The following is a 25,464-nucleotide window of genomic DNA, read 5'->3' on the forward strand; positions in this document are numbered from 1 at the left end:
GGGTAGCTTGTAAGGTCGTTTTTAGTAGTTTGTATTTTCCCTGATATTCCAGCGCCCTCTGCCCTCACGAATTGTAATAGCAACATATGGGATTAATTCTACAGTTGAAGGCGACACACCAGAGATTTGGTGTTTGACAAAAAAAAAACACTCACGTCCACCTTATACTTAATGCTGTATTTTTTGTTCTTCTAGGCTGTGCGGACGCGTTGTTTTACATTTTTGCATTGCCTGCTAGTTTTACCGAGACGAACTTTGAATACCGTCTGTCTCTGCTTGAGTGCATTTAAACATGAAAAATACTTGCTTTCGGATTTATAGATTGTTAAATATTTTTAACAATGGGTCAATTGTAAAACTGTCGAACAAGTTTGTCTGAAATTAAAAATTCACTATAATTTGTCACACGACCATTTTATCATCTTTAATTTTCGCCTAAGCCAAGCCCTCTACGTTTTGGAGAATAAAATTACATATAAGCATGCCACTCACAAGGGTAAACAATTGTTTTCATATGAATGTAAACTTTGCCTTGATTCAGAAGGACTCCAAAAAAGTCTTATACTCCACCCCCCCACCAAAAAAAAAAGAAGAGACCGATTTTTCCTGGTAGTACTATGGCCCTCCTCCCTGTGTAAAAAGTTTTAAGTGCAAAGTTTAGCGAAATCCGACTCCCGTTTCGGTATGACGGTGAGAGCTCCGACTCTTATTTTGAAAGCGACCCGAGGGGGGCTCATTTCCTGATACTTATTTACTTTAAGGCAGATGATTAGTTTTTTGGGGAAGGATGGACTGTTACATTGAATCAATTACAAGTCGTTGTGCTTGAAGCCCATTACTAAGCTCAGCCGTGGAAGCAGGAGGTACAGGGCACACATCAGTTTCTCTTGACCGCTCTGGATTGTGGATTGCGCTTTGTGGATTACCTCTGAAAACAGCTAGCGAGACCTTCGGGAAGAAGATCACTGGATCTAACCAAGCATCCATGAGACTGTAATCCAGTCAATGTTTTCTTTAAGGAAATAAAGAGAATTTACAAGGTATTGTAACTTATTATTTTTAAGGTAATGCAAACCTCTGCGGTTCTAAAGGGTCCATTTTATCGATTCTAAAAACCTCTTCCTTATTTAATTAACTAATTGCACATTATTATTAAAGAGTTATCATAATCCGTATACTTTTTGTTAGTCAGAACGCGTTGGTTTATTGAAATAAAGCAACCTTTTAATTTCAATCAAAGCAAATGCACATTTTGGTTTTACAATTAGGATGTGCCTTGTAATTAGTAATTTAATTTAACTATTAACTAATGAATTGTCTAAAATCATAGCGGGGAACCGCAGGCTTTTGAAGCTCCAAAAACTAGCGTACCGCTTGAAATGGGATGTAATGCAGAATCCTAAAAAACCGAAGAGGCTCATCATGAAGACGAGAAGGTTTCCGAAAAGCAGAAAATACTTTTGAAATAATAATAATCGGACGGAATACAGGTCATTCAACATTACACGGATAATAATGTTTCCTCCACATCGGTCCGCTGGAGCACTGCAGAAGATCCCCTGGAAACGGGTGGCGAAATGGAGAAAACCCCGATCTCTTGTTTCACAGTGGGACGATTCACATCAGGAGGCTCGCTGGGTCTGAGGGATGCGCTGCAGGCTGTCATGGCAAACACATTTGAGACTGGATGTGAAGTAAATTAAAGTCCCGCAAATGGAATTTAAAACATTTTTTTTATGGAACAAAGGTTCGTTTGGGATGTTCTTTTGGAATGGATAACTGGAACCAAGTAACATTAAGCCAAAGGGAACTTAAAGCTTGGAAAATGCAACTATAAAGGCTGTGTTTTAACATTTGGGTTTAACTGAAAAAAAAAAACGCATTCTATTTTTTTTTCGTTATTCCGCTGTAAATAGTGGTATTCTGTTTTTTTACAGTCAGATTGAAGAATTCTCTTGATTTTCTTCCGTCTTCGCTTTTTTTTTAATTCAACTTCTACGAATGGTGGGGATAGTTTTTTCCCGTCTTTTGGGAGTCCAGGTTTGAAAACTCTGCCTTCCTTTATGTTTTTGTCACGTCTGGGATGCAATTAAACAGCGAAGGCTTTGTGGAGAGTAACGAATTGAATCAGTTTATTATGATCTTTTGAGGACAAGAACTGAGACTTGGGAGAAATTTGCGGCTGTTCCTAAATTCGTTAGTCTACCTATAGTAACGCAGAAGAAGACGGGAGTCTTACGGGAATTCCTTTCCATATTCTACCGGCATCGTGACTGCGATTCCATGAGTATTTCACGGATGATTCATGAAATCTATTCATTAAAATATAACTATATCCACATGGCAAATTGTACCGAAATTGTCGAAACTAATTAAATATTTGTCACATTGAAGGAATCTTAAACAGGTTTCCCGGGGGGGGGAGGGGTTGACGGACGAAAATGCACTAAGAAAAAGTATTTTCATTAAATTCTCAACACCCCGGGATTTGCCAAGCTTAATTATTCTCTTTGCGCTCATCTGAAGAGCAGCTGCACAAAATACCATATTTCTTAAACGGCAAAATGCGGAATAAAATTAATATTGGACTTCATGTTTTTTTTTCTGAACAAATTTTACATTGTGTGCAGAATGCTCTACTCCGAGGGCTCTGTACGAAATTGTTATACGCTGCTCTATATTGAAATACACGCAAACTTCTAGTACGAAGTTCAACTCCAAACGGAGAGTGTCGGACATTTCCCAAATTTCTAATGCGCTCGATATCGTAATCATTTTCATGACAAAATCCAGACGTAAAAAGTCAGGATTTGTGTTCCCTATGGTAAATGTAACGATATTTGACCTTAAAGGAGCGACGACAACAACAACAACAACAACAACAACAAATTATATCTTATTTTCTGGCATTCATATGAATAAAATAAAATATGCATGCCCGTGTCCGAATCAGTTAATGTGACCAAAATAAGCAGCGTTTAAAATACATAAAATTGTTTTAGAATTAAATGAGTTTGATTTTTAACATTAAAATACTCGTTCAACAAAACCGACCGAGGGCGTCAGGCAGGCGAAAGCGTGGTGAGGTGTTGTGCTGGCTGGCGCGGGCAGTCTGTGCGGCGTCTCGTCCCGCAGCCCGACAGAAGACAGGGGCTCTCGCAGCGGACTGATGAAACACAGACACCGCCGCTCCGGCTGGACCAGAAACTTTCAGGATCGGACAAGGATAGCCAGCAATTCAAGCATTAGCTTAGCCTCCTTCATCATAATTAGACATTACAACATGACCAATTCAACCTACTAAATATTCGTCTTACTTGCCCTTTCACTACAGGTTACAATAGATGTAGCCTTTAGTAAAAAATAACAGCCTTTAGAACATGAGTTCAGCTGACAAAAAGCTCATACACATTTGTGATGTAGCGTTTTAATTTCGTGTTTTATGATTTCACACTTAAGATGTAGGAAATGAAGGAAATATTTTAGGTCGACTGTATGAATGGTACGACATCTATGCCATTTATTAAACGTTTTCTTAAGTTTATTGCCCTAGGTATTTACTTAGATATCACATCGTTTGATCGTTGATCTACCGCCTAAAATGGCATTTCAGAACACTGCAAAATAAGTTTATGCATCATGTAAAAATGTGTTGTCAAAATCTTGTAACGTTTCTGTTCTTCCGCCTGGTAAACAAATATCGTGCTGCAGCGCCCTCTCTTGGTATTTATAATGTAATGGCATCATTTTTACAAGCAGAGTTATGCGTGGAAAAAAAGTCGCGTCTTTCATGAAATAATACAATATATATGTTAAAACAAATGTGCGTGAAATGTCCGAATGTTTTAATTTTAAAAGCAGACCCACTTGTCGATTACAACCGTGGCAGATGATTCATCAGGGTTTCCCTCTTTTTGAGTCAAGGGTTACATGTAGGTTGTTTTCTTAGAAACCCGTATCTTTTCCGAGCAGAACTAGAACAAAGGGCTAGTTTAACTTGATCTATACCAATTTATATGAAATAATCAAAAATAACCTGAAACAAAATTCCGCATTCTTCATGATTCCTATTTCATTTGTTTTGTACAGCTGTATTTATTGTTTTTGAAACTTCATGCACAAAAAGTTATGCACATCTATTTTTTTTGCAGTTGATGACCTAAAAATTGACCAAAATGGATGTCTTCTTGCAGATGAAGATGCGCCTCGCTCTTCGGGTTATGTTGGTCGGGATCTTATCAGGTTGGTGCAAAATTGCAGCTCCTGTCGTGTTCAAACGTGGGGTAGATATAATAATTGGAGCAGTCCTGACACGGGGACAGTATATCTTGTCATATTGTGAGCTGACACTCGGCACAAAACAGAGCAGACACAGACAAGGCAATTGTCCGGAGCTGTAACAACCTGCATTCCACGGGTTCTGATGTAAACTAGACTAGTAAGAATAAGAATACCAGGAATCGAAACGAGGGACAAGGTGACAAAAGTTTGAACTTGAAGTAGCGAATCGACAGATCCGCCAGGAGAGGTCACCGGCATCACAGCCCGCTTCTCTACCTGTGTGCGCGTTCGGTGTATTTTCAGGCCTCCAGACCACTGTTTGCGAGAAGGCAAAGCCGGTCATCGCCTCGGCCGAGGAAGAGCTCGTCATCCCGCTGCATTCCATGGTCAGCCTGAACTGCACCGGCGAAGGCGGCGTGCTCTGGGAGGGCCCGCTGTCCCGAGGCGGGGCTGTGGCCTCCGGACAGTCCTTCTCCACTTTGCTGCTGCTTGACGCTTCGGCGTCCAACACCGGCTTCTACACCTGCGCTTTCAAGGCGCACGGCACGGCGGAAGGCGCGGAGCTCGGCGAGGCAAACATATACATATATGTGCCTGGTAAGGACAGTATATTGTATCTGCTGATTTCGCCGAAACCTTGTGTTCGCAGATAAGCATTATTAACAAAACCTTTTTCCTAACATATTATGATATGCAATAGATGAGAGCCGAGTTATGAATATTGCATCCTATCTGTCTGGATAGTACAGACTGTCTTTCTCCTTCTCTTCAAATCCGGTGATTTAATCTTGCCACTTTGCAGGATATCTTTTTTTCTTGTTCTTTGTGACAGAAAATGAACGTGCAGCAACTGAGAGTATCTGGTTTTCCACAGTTATCGCCAACTTGCAGAGCTGTGCGCTTCTGTTTTGAGACACCGGCTTTAAAAGAATTTAACAATAATTTAATTGACTTCCGTTTATTCATTCTTGCTTTGTACTGTTTTCCTTAGACCCAGCATTTCCGTTTGTGCCTGAAGACGCCCCCCGGCAGCACGTCCAAGCAGACCCTCCTGCTGCAGTGATTCCGTGTCGCACCAGCAGCCCCAGCTCTCTCGTCAGCCTGAAGGAGGTGGAGACAGGCGCGGAGGTGCCCAGCCTGTACGATAGCAAGAGAGGGTTCATAGGCAGCTTCGCTAGTGGCACCTACGTTTGTGAAACCACTGAGGCTGGTGTAAGACATTACAGCGCACTGTACAGAGTTGGTGATGACAAAAGTAAGTTCATGATGTCTCTGTCACAGCTATTTCCTTTCAGTGCATGTGAGGCATCATGACAACATTCACACTGTCTGCTATAGATCATGCAATAACATTTTGCAGCAATACCTCTAGAGGCCACCTTGCTAGCTCGATTTTCTTCTGAGCAATGAAAGCAAGATCTTGGACCACATTTCAGGAAGCTTTACATCTGATAGAACCAGTAAGGAACAATGAAAACAATTTTGACCTCCCTTATCCTCAAAAAATAAATTTGAACAAGGTTTAAGTGTGATTTTGGCCTCATTCCACTCATAATAGCTGCCCTGTGCTCTTCAGGGGATATCCATAATAAAGTGAGGAAAAGGTCCATTTTTTAGACAATTGTTCTATCTGAGACAGACTGTAGTTTCAGTGCTAAGTGGCTGAAGAACCAGGAGGAACATTATGCTTCTGAATTTCTGCTTTCCCGAGGCTCTGAGCAGGAAATGCCATTGTGTTGCATTGCCTTACAGCGACACAGTGACCCCTAGTGAGTGGACACCTGAGCAACACAAAATAGCTGAAAGACTCACAACCTGGTTCAGAAAAGCTGAGCACATTTTCCAAACGGTTTTATGGGATTTTCAGACTAGGAACTAGTGCATTAGTGTTACTGACATATTACATCTGAAAATAGCTTTGTGGAGATATATAATATATATTTATATATTTCTCTACATATAAAAAGCATTTTGTTGGTAAATTTATTGTTTCTGTGCATTGTATTATTTTCCAAAAAGGTAATGACCAATCAATTCATTATATGTTCCACATACTAGTATTTTATTTTCAGATGGACTTCTGTGAAAAAACATTTTCAGATGGTATCTTGTGAAAAAGACACAGACCTTATTTGAAAGTCTTAGTGTGGAGCAGTTATAGGCTTGAATAACTGGCCTTGTACATCGAGTATTAGCCCCTTCTGCATCTTTCGTAGGCAGCAGTGATTTCCACATTGAGATGGAGAGCAGTGAGGCGGCAGTAGAGGCTGGAGCTCCCTTCAGCATCACTTGTGTTGCCCCCCTGGGTGATGAGTTTGAGCAGCACTGGCTACACCCTGTGAAACAGGTGGGTAATTATCAGTTTAAATGCCTCTTTAATCTTATTATCACCAATTATCATCAGTAATGTGCATCACCCACAATTCTGCTGCAACTTAATTTCCTACTTGGAGAGCTAATTATAGATGATCACAGTTATCTGTTACTATTCCTGTGTTCAGAATTATAGGCAGTAAGACTTTTCTGTGTAACACCACAACAGAAAGGAGAGTATTTAATCCAGCCACTAACAGGAAGGTGGTACTAGTTAAAGCGTATGTGCATCTGTGTAGTTCTTCTGGACCTCATTATCAGTTTTTAACTTCTTATTATGGGATTAATCTCATTCTTGTGGTACAATGGCACATGTATTTTCGAACTGTATATATTTTAATGACTTTAAAATATTTATTAAAGTAACTAAATGCAAGTACAAGAGAATACTGTAAGGTACGATGTTGGAAAGCATTATGAAAAAAAACAAGTTCTGAAATATAAAGGGCAAGAATGAATGTCAGGGATTAACTAGTCTGTTTTGCAGATGTGTTGATTTTCCTCCTGTTTATTTACACTAGAGACTTACAGTTTTTTTCATGGCCTGTGCTGTGTCTTATCTGAGCAAAAGATGCACAGAACAAAATAATTTATTGACCACATAATGCAATGCATATTTATCACCTGTGAGGTTTCTTTAACTTGTTGTTAAAAGTTGCAATTTTATTGCAACTGTAGCATTTATTTTGCATCTTCCCTATTACTTTCATTGTCTCTACCCATTCTGAAAGGGAACATCCTTAATATTGTGTTTTGAAATTCTTTCTTGTAAACATATCAAGATTTATAGCTCTACATTTAAACAGGGAGGCAGAACACGGAGATTAAAAAGTCCAGAAAGAGACAATTCCTGTATCCTTGCTGTTGCCTGCTCTAAAAGAAATTTGTTCTCAGTTATAATTCTTTTTTTTCAGGCTGGCAAGGCAGTGCAGTTAAAAGAGAGGGTTAAAGATACTGTGCGCTACACCTTGAAGATCCCCCAGGCCTCTGTCCTGGACAGTGGAGTCTACGAATGCTCTGTGACAAACATCCTGACACAGGAGACCAAAATTAAGAAAGCAACCATCTCAGTTCATGGTATGTCTAAGCTGTATATTGCTGTTTCAGCCTGCAATGAACATGGTTTTGGAATTTTACTTTTATAAACAGTTTGTACATTTCTCGTACAACTCAGCACTTGCACATAGTAACACTGTAGTAATCAAAGTGATGATTAATCTTCATCTTGTATTTTGCGGACACCAAATTAGACGATTTTTCACTGCAAATTAAAACCACAGTTTTTAATTAGTAGTAGCCAGTCCATGTGCTCATGCCCCTTTTAAAAGCTGTATTTATGCTTCTCTTGCTCAGCAGTTTGGTTTTGCAAAGAGAAACAAAGCATCCATTTGGTTGTTTCAGTTTCAGTAACTATATGGCAGAGGCTAAAAGCAAATGGGGATGATAAATGAATAAGAAGTTACAGAATGCTGCTTCTAAGTATTGCATTTCTTTTTTTTAAAGAGAAAGGATTCATCTCTTTGGAACCTTTATTTGGTCGAATTGAATTTGCAAACATGAATGAAGATAAAGAGTTCACTGTCAATATAAATGCTCATCCAAGCCCCAAAGTGACTTGGCTGAAGGATGATATTGAAATCGAAAATGACAATTTTGCAACAAGAAGCACAATGACCAAGATTGATGGAGTAAGGTAAACAGAATCTTCAGTTTGGTGCTCTCCAGTATTAAATGTCTATTTTAAAAGAAATATCAGGTGTAACATCAAACATAAATTATTTTAAATAATTTTATAATATATTATACATTATTAGAAAATATATTTATTTAAAGAAGGACATTAGAGATATTAATATTTTCATATATAAAAGTATGATGTAAAATATTTTTTCCCTTGCAAAATAATTAATGTTATTAAACTGTGCTCATATGTGATAGCTCTAGATTCTTTATATAACACAGAAGCCTGGGTTTCTGCTGAAGCTGAACTCTGAGCTCTCATCTTATTGGATCAATTTAAGCAAAATGTCTCCTTGCTGGTTTGTAACACTTCATATACATCATAAAGCTGACAATTTACTTATTTTTTCACTCCATTGTTGCAGGTATCAAAGTGTTCTGTCACTTTTTGGGGCCACCCAAGAAGACAATGGCAACTACACTATTAAGGTTGAGAATGAGAATGATCAGAAGAGCTTCACATTCTCCTTGAGAGTAAAAGGTAGGATAAGTAGACAATATGCACTTTGAGTTTGAAAAACTACTCCTTGGTTTTGTTGATGACTTCAGAGTTACTTTGAATGACTAGATGCTGTTTTTCTGCTTTTCTCCCAGCTCCATCCATTGCTCTGCACCAACAGGTGGTGCCGATTATTTCCCCTAGCCAGAAGGAAATGGTTGTGCAGCTCCATTCCTCGTTCAAGCTGACATGCTCCGGAGAGAGGGAGGTGGATTGGGATATTCCCCTGGATGAGGAGTTTTACCACATGCAGTTTGAAGAGGATAACAGTGGACAGTTTGTTGTCTCTATCAGTGTGCAGAATGCCAGTGTTTTCCACACCAGTTCCTATTCCTGCTACTACAAGGATGCGAACAGCAGCACCACCGAAGACTTGGAATATTCCTCCATTTATATCTACGTTCCAGGTGTGTTACACCTGGCCTTTGGTTTCATAAATTGTTTCCAGCATTGTTTGAAAGAAACAACATAGTTAGGAAGACAGATATCAGATTATCTTGAATTATGTAAAAATATTGTTTAACACTTTGAGGTCACATTTTCTTTCATTGTTGTGGTAACTAGATATTTTCCTGTATGTCTGACAACTTGGTCATTTACCACCCTGGGATGAATTTGACATATGTGCTTCTTATTTTGTTATTGTGATCCCAGAGTAAAAGCTCAGAGTAGGTTCTGGGGATCCCAGATGGTTGTTGATAACTGCACTAGGCTCCCCTCATAGGGATCACTGTTGAAGGTTTTTCTATCGAGAATCATGTTTACTAATTAAAGTGGAATTGTTCTGGTGTCAGATTTTTAATTTTGCTGCAGTCAGTCTAGATTGGTGCCACCTGATGCTTTTATTGTAAAAGTGAAGTGAATATCTATGGAAATAATGACATCCTGAGTTGCTGCGAATGAAGTCTGGAAACATGAAGTTATCTTGTTTTTCCCCACAGACCCAGAGGCGCCATTTGTTCCTTCCGTGTCAGTGTTTGGGACCCATGTTCTGGCAGCTATGGGAGAAATGGAGATCCCCTGCCGTGTCTCAAACCCGAATACCAGTGTCATCCTCTTTAACACAGACACACAGAAGACTGTATCGAGCAGCTATGACAGCAAAATAGGTGCCATTGGGATCTTCCCTTCAGGAACCTATGTCTGCAAAACTATTATTAATGGGGAAGAATACAAAAGTGAAGAGTATATTGTTCATGGCTGGATAGGTAAGTTTGCAAGTAAAGCTTTTGTCTAAGATTTGATACACAAAGACCAACAAACTAGTATTCCTATAAAAGAAAAAGAGGAGACCTATGAACTGTTATTTAATAATTAATAGCTTGTAGAAATCAGCAGATTTACTTTCAGTTGCATCACAATTTTATTTTCAAATTTGCTTTTGCCGTGACATTAATGAGTTCATTGTGACTTGAATTCTTTTTCTCTGTTCTCTGATGACTGAATAGGTCATATTGATAGTTGACCATTACATTCTCTCTCGCCTCAGCGAATTCTGAGCTTCAAGTTGACCTCGAGGCTCCAAACACTGCAGTGTTGGTGGGGGACACCATAAATGTCACCTGTGTGGCAAAGGGAAGTGAAATTCTGGAGGACAATTGGAAGTACCCTGGGAAAATGGTAAGATCGGAGGTCACTGAGTAGGCAGACCCATAAGTTTTCTCTAATCACATTTTAAATGGAGTTTAAACTGTAATTCGAGAGTGAATGACTAACATATACCCAACAAAGCATTGGTAGCAAACACCCATTTGTCATGATGAGAATGTCACATCCCACTACTCCATCATCCTCCTTGCAGGAACTCCTTGCCTAAGTCTGTTCGGCACTGGGGGGCAAGATGGTGGGTTCGGAAGGCTTCATCCTCAGGATTGGGGTGTCATTCCATTTGCCAAGTAGTTTCATAATAGATGTTTGTGCTACATTGCTCATGCAGTAACCACTGAGTACTAAGGACAGTCCAAAGCTAGAGAACAAGTAATGTAACCATCCTGACAGAAGAAGCTTCTTATTCTGTAATTGTACTTACAGTGCTTTAACACAGGTATAGGGTTACCTGTTGTCACCTGGGTCAGTCTGTAGTCAGTCACCATGATCAACTGGAAAAGAGCTGAGACAGGCCAGGTCCTCAGCAGCTCAACAAACATATACCAACTGATAGAGCACAGCAGCAGGGAAGTGTGTTGCTGCTTTTCAGAGGGAGTTATTTACAATACCACTACTCTTCCTGTTATTAAAGCCAGTCTTCAGACATATGGCACTACAAGAGTACTCAGAGTGCTTCAGAAGCCCATGAAGAAAACTGTTGGGTCATATAGCACTAGGTGCCAAGAAGGAAGAACTTGTAGCAGTGACCTGGGTTGCTATAAATAATTGTTGTATCAATGAGATACAGCAGAGCATTAGCAAGAAGGAACTAGGGGCCATTCAGGAGAGCTAAGTCTTCAGGAATGAAAGAAGTGAAAAATAGTTCACTAATAATCTTTAATAATCATTATATTGAATAAAGTACTTTTAAACTGTTACAAAACATATTTTTATGACTTTCAAATAAAAGTATTAATGGAAAACTTAGATGCATCCTCACTGTAAAATCTTTTTTCACTTATTCAAATAAATGACTTCTTAGTTTGCTGTTCTCATTAGATTTTGCTGTAGCATGTACAAGCAGAGCAATATTTGTGTATACAGATTTGCTCCTAATATATGGCTCAGGGGTTTCTTTTTGTTCACAGGCAGGCAGAGGGGAAATCACCTTGAAGGAAAACAAAAGAGATGTTGAAATCCGCTATAGCCTCACTATCAAGCATGCTTCTCTGAAGGACAGTGGAGTCTACGAGTGCTCCATCACAGACATTATGAGCACCAACATGATAACAAAGGCCGTGACCATCACAGTGTACGGTATGTGGTGCACCCCTGTCAGTCCGATTAACACTCTTTACTGTGATATTACCATTCTATTACTAATAATACTACAAATACTACTTCTACTACTAATAATAATAATAAACCAAATTCCAGGAATACATTTCTATTTTTTGTTTTTTAACAATATAATGATTACATTAGTAGACACTATGTCTTTGAGATATGGTAAAAGGTATTCTTTTGTTTAAAAGAGGTGAAACCAAGGAGTTTCATTATTCACTACAGAGAAAGGATTCATACAACTGGACCCCATGGTCTCACAAAAGGAATTTGCCGAGCTGGATGAAGTGAAGGAATTCAGAGTCGACATTGAGGCCTACCCTGAACCAAAGGCAATCTGGTTCAAAGATGGTGTGGCACTCAAGGAAGTGAATGCTGAAACAGTCAGCACTCTGGAACGAAACAGTGAAACCAGGTAGAATCATCTCATCCTCTCTCACTCTTCATATCTTGGAACAACAGAAGCCTGAAAGAGTGATGGATTTCTAGGGTCAGCAAAGGAACACAGAGTAGACAAGACTCCTATGCTACTATTATCAACTGGTTTTGTACTATTTTATGTCAGAGAAGCATTCAAAATAGGTACATATTATGAGTTTGTGATTTGGCTTTGATTAATTTCCATAACATCCTTTTCTCCAATCTCAGTTTTACAAATGTGAACAAGATCAGAACTCTGAGAAAATGCATTACATGTACTGTGTTGTTTCTGTGTTTTTTACTCAAAAGCTTTTATGGATATTCATGATTAGGTCCTGATTTTTTAAAGTTGTTAAAATATTACTACTGTGGAAATGATTCATTACTGAAAAACATATCCCAAATGTTTGCATATTGTGTTGATCTGTGAGCTTTCTTTCACAGTTACAAGAGCATCTTGAAGCTCATTCGAGCTAAAGAAGAGGACAGTGGCAACTACACCATCAGAGTTTACAACAAGAATGAGACAGAGAGCTACACCTTCTCATTGCAGGTGAAAGGTAAGGAGTGGACATCGATGTGCCTCCACAAACAGCAGTATCTGTTGCTGGATCCGCATTTCAGTCCTACTGTTTCTCTGCAGTCCCAGCAGTCATAGTAGACCTGATGGACCTGCACCAGGGATCAGCCAGTGGGCAGTCTGTGGTGTGCATCGCAGGGGGGTTGCCCACACCTGAGGTCGAGTGGTTCATCTGCAGGAATATCAAGCAGTAAGAACTTCTGTTTATTGATTTGTTTTAAGAAGTGGGGGAGAATGGTTCCATAAACACATTAAAATTAGACTTCTCTTAATATCTTTTCCTGTGAACCTTAACCCTTATTTGGCTGCTGTCTGCCTTTTAGCTCAGCATTCAAAGCAAGAGCCCAGCTGTGCTGTTTTTTGAGTTCATATATGACTTTGTGTGTAATGCCAAAAGAGAAAAAAGTTCTGCACATCACTCTCCTTTTATAGGCATACATTATGGTCTTCCTTGGTAGATGTGAGTGGAGTGATGTCCTCAGATAGCTGTCATCAAGCTCAGAGAAGGTCACAGACATTTTTTCTTGCATATCCAATTGTGATGTTTCAATGCACACTGTGTCATGTCATTTCAGATGTGCCAATGATACATCCATGTGGACTGTTCTTCCTGTGAATTCCACTGATATTACTGTGGAAAACCATCTAGATGAAGAGAACAGGCTTGAAAGCCAAGTTATATTCTCCAAATTGGATGGCACTTTGGCAGTGAAGTGTCTGGCTAAGAATGAACTTGCTGCAGTTGCCAGAGAAGTGAAGCTGGTTTCAAACAGTAAGTATTATTAATATGAAAGTATTAGTAATGTATTAGAAGGAACCGTATGCTGGTGGCAAACAGAAATAATACCAGCAGCTGCTGTTAAGAACAGAGGTAGAGTAGTGTTATGTTAACTATTAGGGACAAGAAGAGATATCTTTTATTTTGAAAACAAGGCACAAAAGCTCAGTACTCCATGCAAGACCATTTGCTTAGACTTTCCTCATGCCATTTGGTCTTGCTAAGTTAGAAGAGCTTCTTGGTTGATTTTATGGAGCTGGGACACCTCGCTGCAGTAAGCTGCAGTGCAGACTGTGTCAGAAGTCTAAACAATTAGCAGATAAGTGTGAGCTCTTAACACTGTAGGACATTCGTTTTTGCATATAGGCCCATCAGACGAAGTGCTTAGCATGCATGAGTAATTTTCTTAGAGCAGGTGAATAAACGCCTCTTTTTTAAAATCCTGCATCTTTAACTGTTCCAGCTTTACGGTCAGAGCTGACGGTGGCGGCTGCAGTGCTGGTCCTTCTGGTCATTGTCATCGTGTCACTCATTGTGCTGGTCATCATCTGGAAACAGGTACTTCAGATGACTCATTACCCTCCTCTCACAGTTGATCTCATCAGCCATTTGCCCAGCACTTTAGGGGGCCCTTGATGATTCATGAGTGACTGTGTGGGGTCTTGACGTATTGAGAGCAAATGTGCAGTTTACCTCTCCTTGACTCCAGGTGCCTAGCAGTTTAATGTGTAATATCCCCATGGGAAAGGTCACTGGAGTGACTTACAGTTTGCCACAGAAAACATAACTGAAATTCTGCGTTTTCATTTGCTTGATGTGGAAACTGTTTTTTTATCTGTGTAGAAACCCAGGTACGAAATAAGATGGCGTGTGATTGAGTCCATCAGTCCAGATGGACATGAATACATTTATGTGGATCCAATGCAGCTGCCCTATGATTCCCGATGGGAGTTTCCTCGTGATGGACTCGTACTTGGTGAGGTCAATAGCTTCCTTATCATGTGCCAGATAGATATACAGAGATAGCATTCATTTACTTGAGGTATGGCACACATTCTGATGAGAGACATGAATCTTCTAGAGAGATATTTCACATCTTCTTGTGAAGCACAAGGTGTTAAAGCTCCAGCAGAGCTGGGAAGCAAGATTCCCTTCTTGCAGCTCTGGTGAAAATCACTATCCTGTTTCAGTAGCTGCCTGTGCTCTAAATGGCAGAAAGGTGTTCATCTAGTGTGTTTGTTTTGCAGGTCGAATCCTTGGCTCTGGTGCTTTTGGTAAAGTGGTGGAAGGAACAGCTTATGGCTTGAGTCGGTCTCAACCAGTGATGAAAGTTGCTGTAAAAATGCTGAAACGTGAGCTATTGTATTATTCTTTATTTGTATTTAATATTTAAGTGTATTTTGAGGAAAAATATGCTGTGATGTATTTATTGGAAAGAACTGCAACACCATAATTTTAGGTTATTAAGGCACAGTCTGTGTTTTGTGCACACTCCATAATTACACAGATGAGTGAATTGTTTAATATGCCCTCTGTAATGCAGACCTTGTTCAACACATAGCCGTTATTTAACTTGTAACCATAAAGTACTATATGCTTATTACAGGAAAGGTTTTAAATGGGTGCATCAGCTTCTCCAGAAAGCTCTGCAAAGTGGTGTGCATTTAACCTTTAAAATTTAGTACAGCTACTGTTCACTTCAGCCTGTACAGTTGTTTATTTTTTAAGCCTGATCAAGATAGTGTAGTTTAGATTGTTTTTTATTCCTTGTGGATTAATTTAATTTCCCCACATTCATGCTTTTTCTAATCTTATGAAGTGTAGTTGCCATGTACAAATACCAAGCACCACAATTACCATGATATTATGAGAAAAGAAAAAAATGATAAAATTGAGTATATGTCTGTAGTATACAAATACACCATATTATGCTTATTTTAGGTTTTGGAAGTGTTCCTTTAAATACAGGCTGAGAGATTTCCTGTGAATTTCACTTGCAGCTACAGCCAGGTCAAGTGAGAAACAGGCCCTCATGTCAGAGCTGAAAATAATGACCCACCTGGGACCCCATCTCAATATTGTCAACCTGCTAGGAGCATGCACCAAGTCAGGTAAAACCAGCACTGCATCTGTGTCAAATGTACTGAATGCACTGCATGGTTTCTGCAGTCTGTTGTTCAAAGGAACAAGTTATAGGTTTATTCCATGCTGAAAAGAGAAGAAAGAAAACACAACGTTTCGGCCGTGGAGCCTTCTTCAGGTGTCAATTGTACAAGGCATGTCAACTACTCTATATCTGTGTCTTGTCTCAGACAGAAATGCAGCAGGAAGTCAATATTTAGGACAGTGCACATTAATGGAAAATAGTGTTTTTCACAAAGCTCTTGTGATGACAAAGTTTGACTGTTTTTTGTCTGTGTGTTGCAGGGCCCATTTATATTATCACTGAATACTGCTTTTATGGAGACCTTGTTAACTATCTGCACAAGAACAGGGAACATTTCTTGAGCAGGCACCCAGACAAGATGAAGAAGGACCTGGACATCTTTGGGATCAACCCTGCTGATGAAAGCACAAGAAGGTGAGGAGCCCAGGCTGCTTGTTTTCCTTTCTTCATCAGCTGTGATCCGTGACCCTGTGCTCATGCAGAAGCAGACTCTTCGGGACCCAAGGGATTCTTTATGCACTGGAAGGGGTGAAGCCGAAGCACTAAGATGCTGATCTAATGGAAAACCTCAGATACATTTATTGAGTCCGACCCAAAGCAATTTGACTAGAAACAAATGCGTTTCTCTCTGCTCTGAAAATATTAGCAGCCATGAAGTAACACATTTTTTTCTTTTGTTTTGATGCATCTTGCCTTGTCTGTGGAACATTTAATAGCACAAAACGTTTCTGTAGATTTTCTGTGACTAACCCATGTCTAGCATGTGGAGGTGGAGTTGACCCTGAAATGAAGAGGCATTAGGACACTTTTAAAATGCTTTACACCAGAAATACACTTACTACTATTTAGATGGAATTTAGAATTGTAATGAACATTTTCAGTTGTATTCAATTAATTAAACTATGGTTGAATAGTCCAGACAACAAAATAATTCTACCACTGTATAAAATTTATGTGAGACGGCAATGTAAATTAGCAAACTGTTCCTTTTGTGAATCCTCCCCAGATATACTGTGCCGTACTTCCTTCTTTGTGCCGTACTTTCCAATGGACTCAAGCTTCTTTTTGTTAGTACCCATTAGCAAAGACAATTGCAACAAAAATTAATTTCACAGGGCACTCATCATGACACATCTAGGAATTAAGAAATCAATGAATTTCAGAAAATACAGTTTGATCCTCAAACAAACCTAATTGTTTGCCTCCTGAAAACAGAAGTATTAATTGTTCCTGCTTCTGTCATCCTGCAGCTACGTCATCCTGTCTTTTGGCAGCCAAGGGGACTACATGGACATGAAACAGGCTGATACGACCCAGTATGTGCCAATGCTGGAGATGAAAGAGGACTCGAAGTATTCTGACGTTCAGAGATCAAATTATGACCACCCGCCATCCCACAAGCAGAAGGCACTAACCGGTATGGTTCCAGCTGGTTCAGGGCAAAAAACCACGCTGCCTCCTTCTAAACACTTCTCCATGGTTAGCGTGGCAGCCTGCAGTCAGCAATTTAGCTGATGGTAAAGTGTACGTGTCGTCTAACATCAAACCATGAGAATGTCCTTAAATGTTACTGATACAACTTTTTTCTACCATAATTGCACAGTAGATGATTGCAGAGCATAATATGTAGATGACTGCAGAGTATAATATGCAGTTTTTTACTGTAACTTAGAATCAGGCAGAGTTCTATATATACATTTTTAATGAAATGTTAGTCATTATAGCTAAATATAATTCTCTCAATTGCACAGAAACTGAAGTAAACAATTTGCTGTCAGATGACAACAGTGAAGGTCTCAGCTTCATGGACTTGTTGAGCTTCACATACCAAGTAGCTAGAGGAATGGAGTTCCTGGCTTCTAAAAACGTAAGTTGGTTTACATCTGTTTTGTTTCAGCCAGCATTGGTTTTGCATGCAAGTTTGGGCCGTCTAGTGACCACAAACAAGCAAACCAAAATAAATATTTATCTGCTGATCTGGTGCTTTGCCTCTGGGACAGATGTAGTGCTAGGTGTTCACACAAGACCATGACAAATGGGGTTGTTGCTGATAAATTCAAATGAGGTCTGTATGCCAGGGAGCCAATTTTCCGTGGCTTTTCCTTTTTACTTATTACCTGTGATTGGTAACTGGGGAGCACTCCAGGAGAGCCCCTTCTGTCTGTACCCACAGCTGCACTGTAGTGCCCTATTAAATGAATGATTCAGGTCTTGATAGTTCCTCTCATCTTACTCCTATTTTGTGCACTTCTAAGTGAACATCGCCATCTACTGAAAGAAGAAGCATTTAACAACAGAGACAGGAAAACCAAAGATTATATAGAGGTAAAATGATGATGACGGCTTGTAAAGTAAAAAGCCAGGAAATGTTGCATTTTCCTGTGCTGAAAGATGGCAGCTCATGTGCTGAAGCCTAACATCACATGTGCACCAGGGGGATGTGTTATGTTCTGGGTGGAGCATCTGTTTTCATGGCAGTGCTGCCCTTAAATATTGCCGCAAGTAAAATTATATGGTCACCAAAACTTAAGATGTGTTTATCGTATGGGAGTTCTTCCACTTCCTTGTGTCATATATTTTGTTCTTTATAGCACAGAGAAGCAAGATGAACTGTGCAAACTGTTTAAATTGTTTTGGGGCATTTTACTAGTTCTGCTCAGAGTGAGGTGAATGTTTCTTACTGAAAGAGTTGTGTAATCTTTAACAGGGAGGGTAGGAAATTCCACTTTGATTAATATTAGCTTCCTTTGTCTTGTCTCTAGTGTGTTCATCGTGATTTAGCAGCGAGAAATGTTCTCCTGTCTCAAGGAAAGATTGTGAAAATCTGCGATTTTGGCTTAGCTCGAGACATCATGCATGACAACAACTATGTTTCAAAAGGCAGTGTAAGTATGCTCCCATGCATTTCACAGCTGTACTGTGCAGAGCGACAGGGTCACCACAGAGCCTTTTTTTTGCTCCAAGACAATTCTGCTAGCAGGTGCTGTATGACCATAGTGGTAAATCAAATATCTGTTCAACGTGCAATCACTTTGAAAATTTTGTAAGATGTGCTTTCTACTTTCCTGAAACCCCATATAACTGGTAGGTTCTTTAATAAACAACACTCATGCTATTGCAAGAGTATAATTTGCATATTGTTTTAGAAAGAGTGCAGGGACCCTGTGTTATAAAGGATTCACTTCAGCCGCATTTGATTAATGTATGGTACTGTTTGCTTAAACACAGACCTTCCTCCCAGTGAAGTGGATGGCTCCTGAGAGCATCTTTGACAATCTGTACACGACTCTGAGTGACGTCTGGTCCTATGGAATCTTGCTGTGGGAGATCTTCTCTCTAGGTTGGTTGCAAACTATGTCTTTATTTCTTAGGCAGTATTTAAAAAATACAAAATTCATAACACCAGCAACAGTACATTCAGAAAACCAGATGCTGTTGGTCATGATACTTATTATACCTGCTGTAATCAAATGTATTATAACTATGTTTGCTTTATTAGAGCTTTGGTTGACAGCTGATGGAGGTGGCAGACCACAGGCAGAGTGCCGCTAGCACTGAGGAATGGTGGAATTAGCTCGGGGGCTTTCTGCCCACGTTGTACAAGTTCTGATGCAGGAGACAATTAGTTGCACAAATCTTTAATTCTGTAGTGTAGAGAGTGAACATTGTTGACGTGGTTAGACCACCTCACTTTCACAATATTTCCTCAGTAATCTCTATAACATTGCAACTTTAATTACATTGTATGAAATTTTACGCTGACAATACAGTCTGTCATGAGTCAGTTCTGTAGTGCTTAGAGTCCAGAGGGTTTTAAGAGTAGATAAGGTTCCTGTGTGCTTCAAAGTCTGTGAGTAAAAGTAAAAGGACAAAAAAAGCTTTGTACCCAGGGAGCTGTCAAAGAGGTGAAATGACAATGTCATCATTCTGTCTTAATTTGTTTTTAGGTGGAACTCCTTATCCAGGCATGGTGGTGGACTCCAGCTTCTACAACAAGATTAAGAGTGGATACAGGATGGCGAAGCCTGAACATGCCACCCCTGCCATGTAAGTTGGACTCACCTTGCTCTTGTCTTTAGATCTGCTCCCTGCCCGCTCGGGGGTTTTGTATCTTTTGCCTACCACTGGTTCATGGTCCTCTACCTTCCATCCGCCTTTAGATACGAAATGATGACGAAGTGCTGGAGCAGCGAACCAGAGAAGAGGCCTTCCTTCCACAGCCTGAGTGAGATGGTGGCGTCTTTATTGCCTCCGGAATATAAGAAGGTGTGTGCCTCTGCCTTTCCCTGCTCAGTGACGAGAATGAAGGCTTCTTTCAACCGTGAGATTCAAATTCATGATCTGAACAGCAAGTAATTCTAAAATTAAAAAGTAATTAACCATTCTACAGCTTGTTTTACAATGCAATTAAGAATTATGTAATTATTTTCTTATTTGATTATCCTATTCATCAGGAGATTAGCGCAAACTTGCTCTCTGGCAAGATAAATCATACAGGTAACAGGGGTTTTCTAGTTTTCAACAATGAAACATAATACAATGATCTTAAATCATGTCAATGATTTGCAAGCAAATTATTTCACCTTTCATTTATAGTTCTAGTCAGACACCCTGTAATAGTGGTCCATGCCTTGACAAACTTCAGAAAAACCTCACCAAGCATCAGTAGCTGATGCTGTAATTCCTCAGAGAAAAGTGTATTAGCTCATTGAATGTGATGCCAGCAGATATGTTTGTTGTCTGCAGGTGTGGCCTCATGATTGGCAGTGTCTTCTGATTTTTGAGCACTTTCACTGTCCAGCAAACCCTGGCATGACAATGTCAAAATTAAATGTTGAAGTTAGACTGCTGTAATACCTGGCATTTCTGCATGAGCACAAGCTGACTTCAAACTCCTGACAACCTCAGATGGCCAAAAAAGGGAATAATTGCATGAGCAGTGGATCATGCTCCACCAAGTCATTTACCATTTCTAGAACTGGAATCACCGCTATTTACAATTTTTTAACATGTTTATTGGTAGAAGTGCATAGTTCTTCAATACTGTGCTTAAAACATATATGATAGATACGCAAATGGATCCAGCAGGAAAGAGAAGAATGCAGAATGTGCAGAATGAGCCCTATGATCCAGCAGTACTGGTTCAAACCTGTATTCAACTCTGTGATTACCTGACAGCGATTCTTCAATCAATGGTGCACAATGTGCTGTACAGTTTCCTCAGCTGGAGAGTATGAAACTATTCTGATTACAGTATTTAACTCTTAAAGAAGCCAAAGCAGACTGGAAGTAATGCACCTCTCATTTAATCTCATTCAGCATTCCTGCCTTTGCACCAGTCATTAGTGTAAATAAATATTTCTTGAGATAAGAAGTGAACATTGTTTAATATCATTATGTATTTTTTGGCATTATTATTTGATTATTAGTGTATTATTATTTTGTACTTGTCCCCATGAGCCAAGCAGCTACAATGAATTGTGATTGTGAGCAATTGTGAGCATTGTAAATGCAGGCTTCATTTCACAACATGTCACACTGTCAAGGCTTATATAGCACATGAAGTCTGAAAGAAATGGAATATATCAGAAGGCAGTTTGACAGTGTACTGCTGGAGTTACTGGGGGTTACAAGTACATGTTTGCTCAGTGTTTTGATATGGTTTTTGTTTCTACAGAGCTACGAGAAAGTTCACCACGACTTCCTCAAGAGTGACCACCCTGCGGTGACCCGCATGCGCACCGAGTGTGAAGATGCTTACATTGGAGTCACCTACAAGAACCACGACAAGTCGAAAGACCGGGAGAGTGGCTTTGACGAGCAGAGACTGAGCTCGGACAGTGGCTACATCATTCCCTTGCCAGACCTGGACCCAGTCTCAGACGAGGACTTCAGCAAGAGGAACAGACACAGGTAGCCTCTCGTTCTGACCTGAGCTACAGGCACCACCAGTCTGTTCCTTCTACTGTACTTACTTTAGTACACAAAGGTAATACCAGGGTCCAGTGTAGTAAATTATACTGACAGCCTGTTAAAACCATGCGCAACTAATGTGAAACTACAATAAAAACAGGGTAAAATCATGAAAGAAAAACAAAAATCCTTGGGGAAATTTACCAAAGTAAATTAATATTTTCAAGGTGTCTTTGAACGTTTGCTTCTCAGTCTCTATCAAAGAAAATGAATAATAAGTAAACATTTCATTTTGTTTTCTAGCTCACAGACATCTGAAGAGAGTGCCATAGAGACGGGATCCAGCAGCTCCACCTTTGTTAAGAGGGAGGGGGAAACTATTGAAGACATTGAAATCATAGATGATTTAGTCATGGATTCAGGAGACCTTGTGGAGGACAGCTTCTTGTAAAAATAAATAAGCTATGAATGAAGAGGAATCTACATTCCCAAGAGACTTCCTTTTATCCAAAAACAGTGACCACTTCATTGCATTAAGGCTGACACATGAAAGACTCCAGCAGTGGTGTTTAAGCTAAGCAAGAAAGGGACTGAATATAGGATCCAAAGGACAGTATTTCAGACAGCAGACATTTCAGGCTCATGTGTTCAAGTGAGCACTGCTCTTTGGATATCGGGGACGGGTTGTTACCTGCTGGAAGCAATGCACACAAGGATACAGGAGGAAATACATGTTCATATCTTCTTATGGGCATTCAAACACAAGATGTGCTGTCAGTGTAAGATACTTTGCATCATTTTACCTCTCCAGTCAGTATTAATGACCATTGCCTCTTCTGTATTGAACCACTACAGCTGGTATTTAAGGCAGATTTAAATGTGGGGAAAATAGCACTCAACATACCCCCAAAAGGTACAAATCTGCCTAGAAAAGCCAGAAGCTCAGAGACAGAGCTGTGTCTCCTTCCTTGTCATCTATGTGTTAGTGTGCTACAGATTTCTGTCCTGCATTTAGAACACTCATCGGTTCCTATTACTTTGATGAAGCACAAAACAGGATTAAATTGTTTTTATTTGTGGTATAATGTTGCTAGCAGCTATCTAAGTGCAGCAGTCAAATTTATTTTTTTACCTACTATCTCATTTAAAGTATATGATATTTGTGAATATTTGGAGTTGGGTGATCTTAGGTATTTGAAAACAGTGTCATAATTTGTAAAACATTTATTTCCCTTTGTGTGTCTTTCAGTGACTCCTTCTTTACAGATAAAAGGTATTCCTATGGTACACATTTATGGTACAGGTTCAGAAAATAATTAAAGTATATCTATAGTGAATAAAATATAAAAAAGTTCAGAGGTCTGTGCCCTATAATTTTGAGGAATACAGGTAAAAATGTTCCAGCAAAATTATTTTAATAATTATTTCATGCCAGATGATTTTCAACAAATGTCAAAATAATCAATACTATCAAGATTTTCTAGTGAAAAGTGGAAGCACAAGCATTAATAAAGACTTTACTGGGGCCTTGATTTGCATTTAAATCCATTTTAATGTAATAAAAAACAAAAGTCTATTACCAAAGAACAACGATAACAAGACAATCATACATACTGAACTCATCTTTTACTGTAATAATTCAGTGCTAAATGTGGTATGAGAACAAAAATGTGATCCTTTAGTCCTTAGGGGATTCTGTATACTACCAACAGTATTCTTCAGGAGAATAAAGCATCACAGGTATCAAACTCACAGAAACTTAGTGGGTCTCTTAAACTGGTTATGTGTGTATGCTGTGCTCACCATGTTTTATTTAGTGATGTTACTTGAGTGTTAATTAAAAAATGAAGTAAAGATGATGAGCTCTATATGTCTTCCTCACCACCTGAAAAATAATACAAAGTTGCCTAAGACACCTTACTTCACATTAAAATGGGCCCTACGAGTCTAAAATGTGGCATAAACTTGTATAGAATTTTATTTTGCCTATTGAAGGACATTAGAAACTTTTACCATGATGTTATACATCATTCTGTACATATGTATCTTATATAGTCTCCTTAAATACTCTTTAAAGTCTTCGGTAGAGCTGTGTCACTGCCTTTTGTTTCTAATGTTGACTGTGACGTATTCCACAGGCACCTACAACTGTTGCACTTTTGTATTTTTCCTTTTTAAGAGTTTTTATTTCACTTTGGAAAAAGTACATTTTCATTGTGACAATGTTGTGAACGCTGGTGAGGAGGTTGGCCAGGCGGTGGTGGAGAAGTGTTGCTCAAAAAGGTACAACGATTTGTAACTCCGAATAGTCACCCAGTTATAGGTGGTATTCTTCCTTAATATGCAGTATGTAAATTCAGATGTTCTATATTTCAATAAATGATATAAAATATGATGATGAATATGGGTCTTTTTTAAATTGTCATAATCCAAAAGTGGAAGGCCTTTTCTAAACACATTTAGACAGTGCTAGTGGAGCAAAACATAGGTTTAAGAAACAGAGCACCATGACTACAGGATACACTTACTGTATTTAAAGCTTAAAACTAAGACTAAAAATATGTATTTCTATCCACATTGGGCTTATTACCAAACAGTTATAGTTGCTGGATCTTTTCACAAAATCGGACGAAAATCACCTCAGCGTCCATTGTGCTTCTCCTGACAGTACTGGCTACTAATTCCTTGTTTGCTCGGGAGTCGCTCTTATTGATCTAGTCTGCGCAGAATATAGGACAGAGAGGAGACCATTTGTTCTGCCTGGACCATTTGACAGTTATTCAGCAATGGATCCAAGGACCTTATCTACCCACCTCTTGAAAGAGTCAGCTTTAATGCACTGGCTGGACAGGTTGTTCCACCCTCCAGCTACCCTTAGGCTAAAGACGCGATTGCAGTTCTCAGTTTTAAATGCACTACATTGATCCCACTTGAGTGTTCTGGTCTGTATTTATGCTGAATAAGTGTTGACTTTCTCGGCGCCTTTGAGGATTTTAAACACATTTATCAGGTCATCTTGTAATCTTCTCTGGTCAAGTCGAAAAAGGTTCAGTTCCTCCAGCCCGTCAGTATAGAACAGTCCCTGAATGTATCTTTCCATAATGTGATGAGCAAAAATGGAAATAATATCCCAAATGGGGCCTTACTTGTGTAATATGCAGTTTGAACTTACATTTACAAAATTTACAAAAACCTTCATCATTAACTTTTAAGTAATATTTATTACTTTATAAGAAACCAAAACACTTTTTACAAAAACAGTTTTACAAAGATTTTACTAGATGTAGTAAAAACAGCAGTTTTAAAAACAATGTGTAATTGTAGGACATGTCCACAAGGTGGAGTGATACAGTAATTTGCTGATGCGGCAACACACAACGTATTTTACCCCTTTTTGCACATTGTTCAGGGTAATTCCGCGAGAAGATAGGAAGATTCGCTCTTCAAGGTCTTTGATATACTCAGATTTTCTCTGGAGCTGTTATATTCACAAATTATATGTGAAATAAAAGACCGTCTAAAACTAGTGTAAAGTGTCTAATTTAGGCTTCAGTCCTGCTTGCTTCACTAACGCGAATCAACAAGTATTGGAAAAGGTCTAGTTTATATGGTAAGTACCTTGTACATCATTTACGGTGAGACTTGTATGTTATAAAATTGTATATTGATTTAAATATTAGGTGAATATGAAAGAAATGTTAACATTGTGTACATTGAGTTGTATTGTTGCATATTCGTATTACTGTCGCTAGGTGGCACTGCGTTTCAACTATTTGAATTTA

The 25,464-nt window shown here is 39.2% G+C and overlaps 1 protein-coding gene across 1 annotated transcript; it reads left to right on the plus strand.

Annotated features, from left to right (window-relative positions):
- Positions 1-762: 762 nt before the first annotated feature.
- pdgfra (platelet-derived growth factor receptor, alpha polypeptide) lies at positions 763-24,077 on the plus strand. The gene is made up of 29 exons (XM_015345908.2): positions 763-1,040; positions 4,152-4,242; positions 4,585-4,878; positions 5,273-5,536; positions 6,498-6,628; positions 7,569-7,731; positions 8,158-8,347; positions 8,760-8,875; positions 8,989-9,300; positions 9,835-10,101; positions 10,383-10,513; positions 11,629-11,797; positions 12,050-12,239; positions 12,689-12,804; positions 12,888-13,014; positions 13,400-13,596; positions 14,066-14,160; positions 14,446-14,578; positions 14,850-14,954; positions 15,603-15,713; positions 16,030-16,183; positions 17,020-17,186; positions 17,521-17,636; positions 18,532-18,654; positions 18,998-19,109; positions 19,717-19,816; positions 19,930-20,035; positions 21,447-21,682; positions 21,986-24,077. Exons 2-29 carry the CDS (start codon positions 4,176-4,178, stop codon positions 22,131-22,133), a joined length of 4,440 nt encoding a protein of 1,479 aa, XP_015201394.2. The 5' UTR covers positions 763-1,040; positions 4,152-4,175; the 3' UTR covers positions 22,134-24,077.
- The last annotated feature ends 1,387 nt before the right edge of the window (positions 24,078-25,464 follow it).

This window comes from Lepisosteus oculatus, chromosome 1, assembly GCF_040954835.1.
Source record: "Lepisosteus oculatus isolate fLepOcu1 chromosome 1, fLepOcu1.hap2, whole genome shotgun sequence".
In the NCBI taxonomy this organism is placed as follows: Eukaryota; Metazoa; Chordata; class Actinopteri; order Semionotiformes; family Lepisosteidae; genus Lepisosteus; species Lepisosteus oculatus.

Coding starts and splice junctions, on each gene's coding strand:
- pdgfra (XM_015345908.2), top strand. CDS start 4,176: ATGGATGTCTTCTTGCAGATGAAGATGCGCCTCGCTCTTCGGGTTATG. Junction 10,102..10,382: donor TATTGTTCATGGCTGGATAG/GTAAGTTTGCAA, acceptor CTCTCGCCTCAG/CGAATTCTGAGCTTCAAGTT. Junction 14,579..14,849: donor TCGTGATGGACTCGTACTTG/GTGAGGTCAATA, acceptor TTTGTTTTGCAG/GTCGAATCCTTGGCTCTGGT.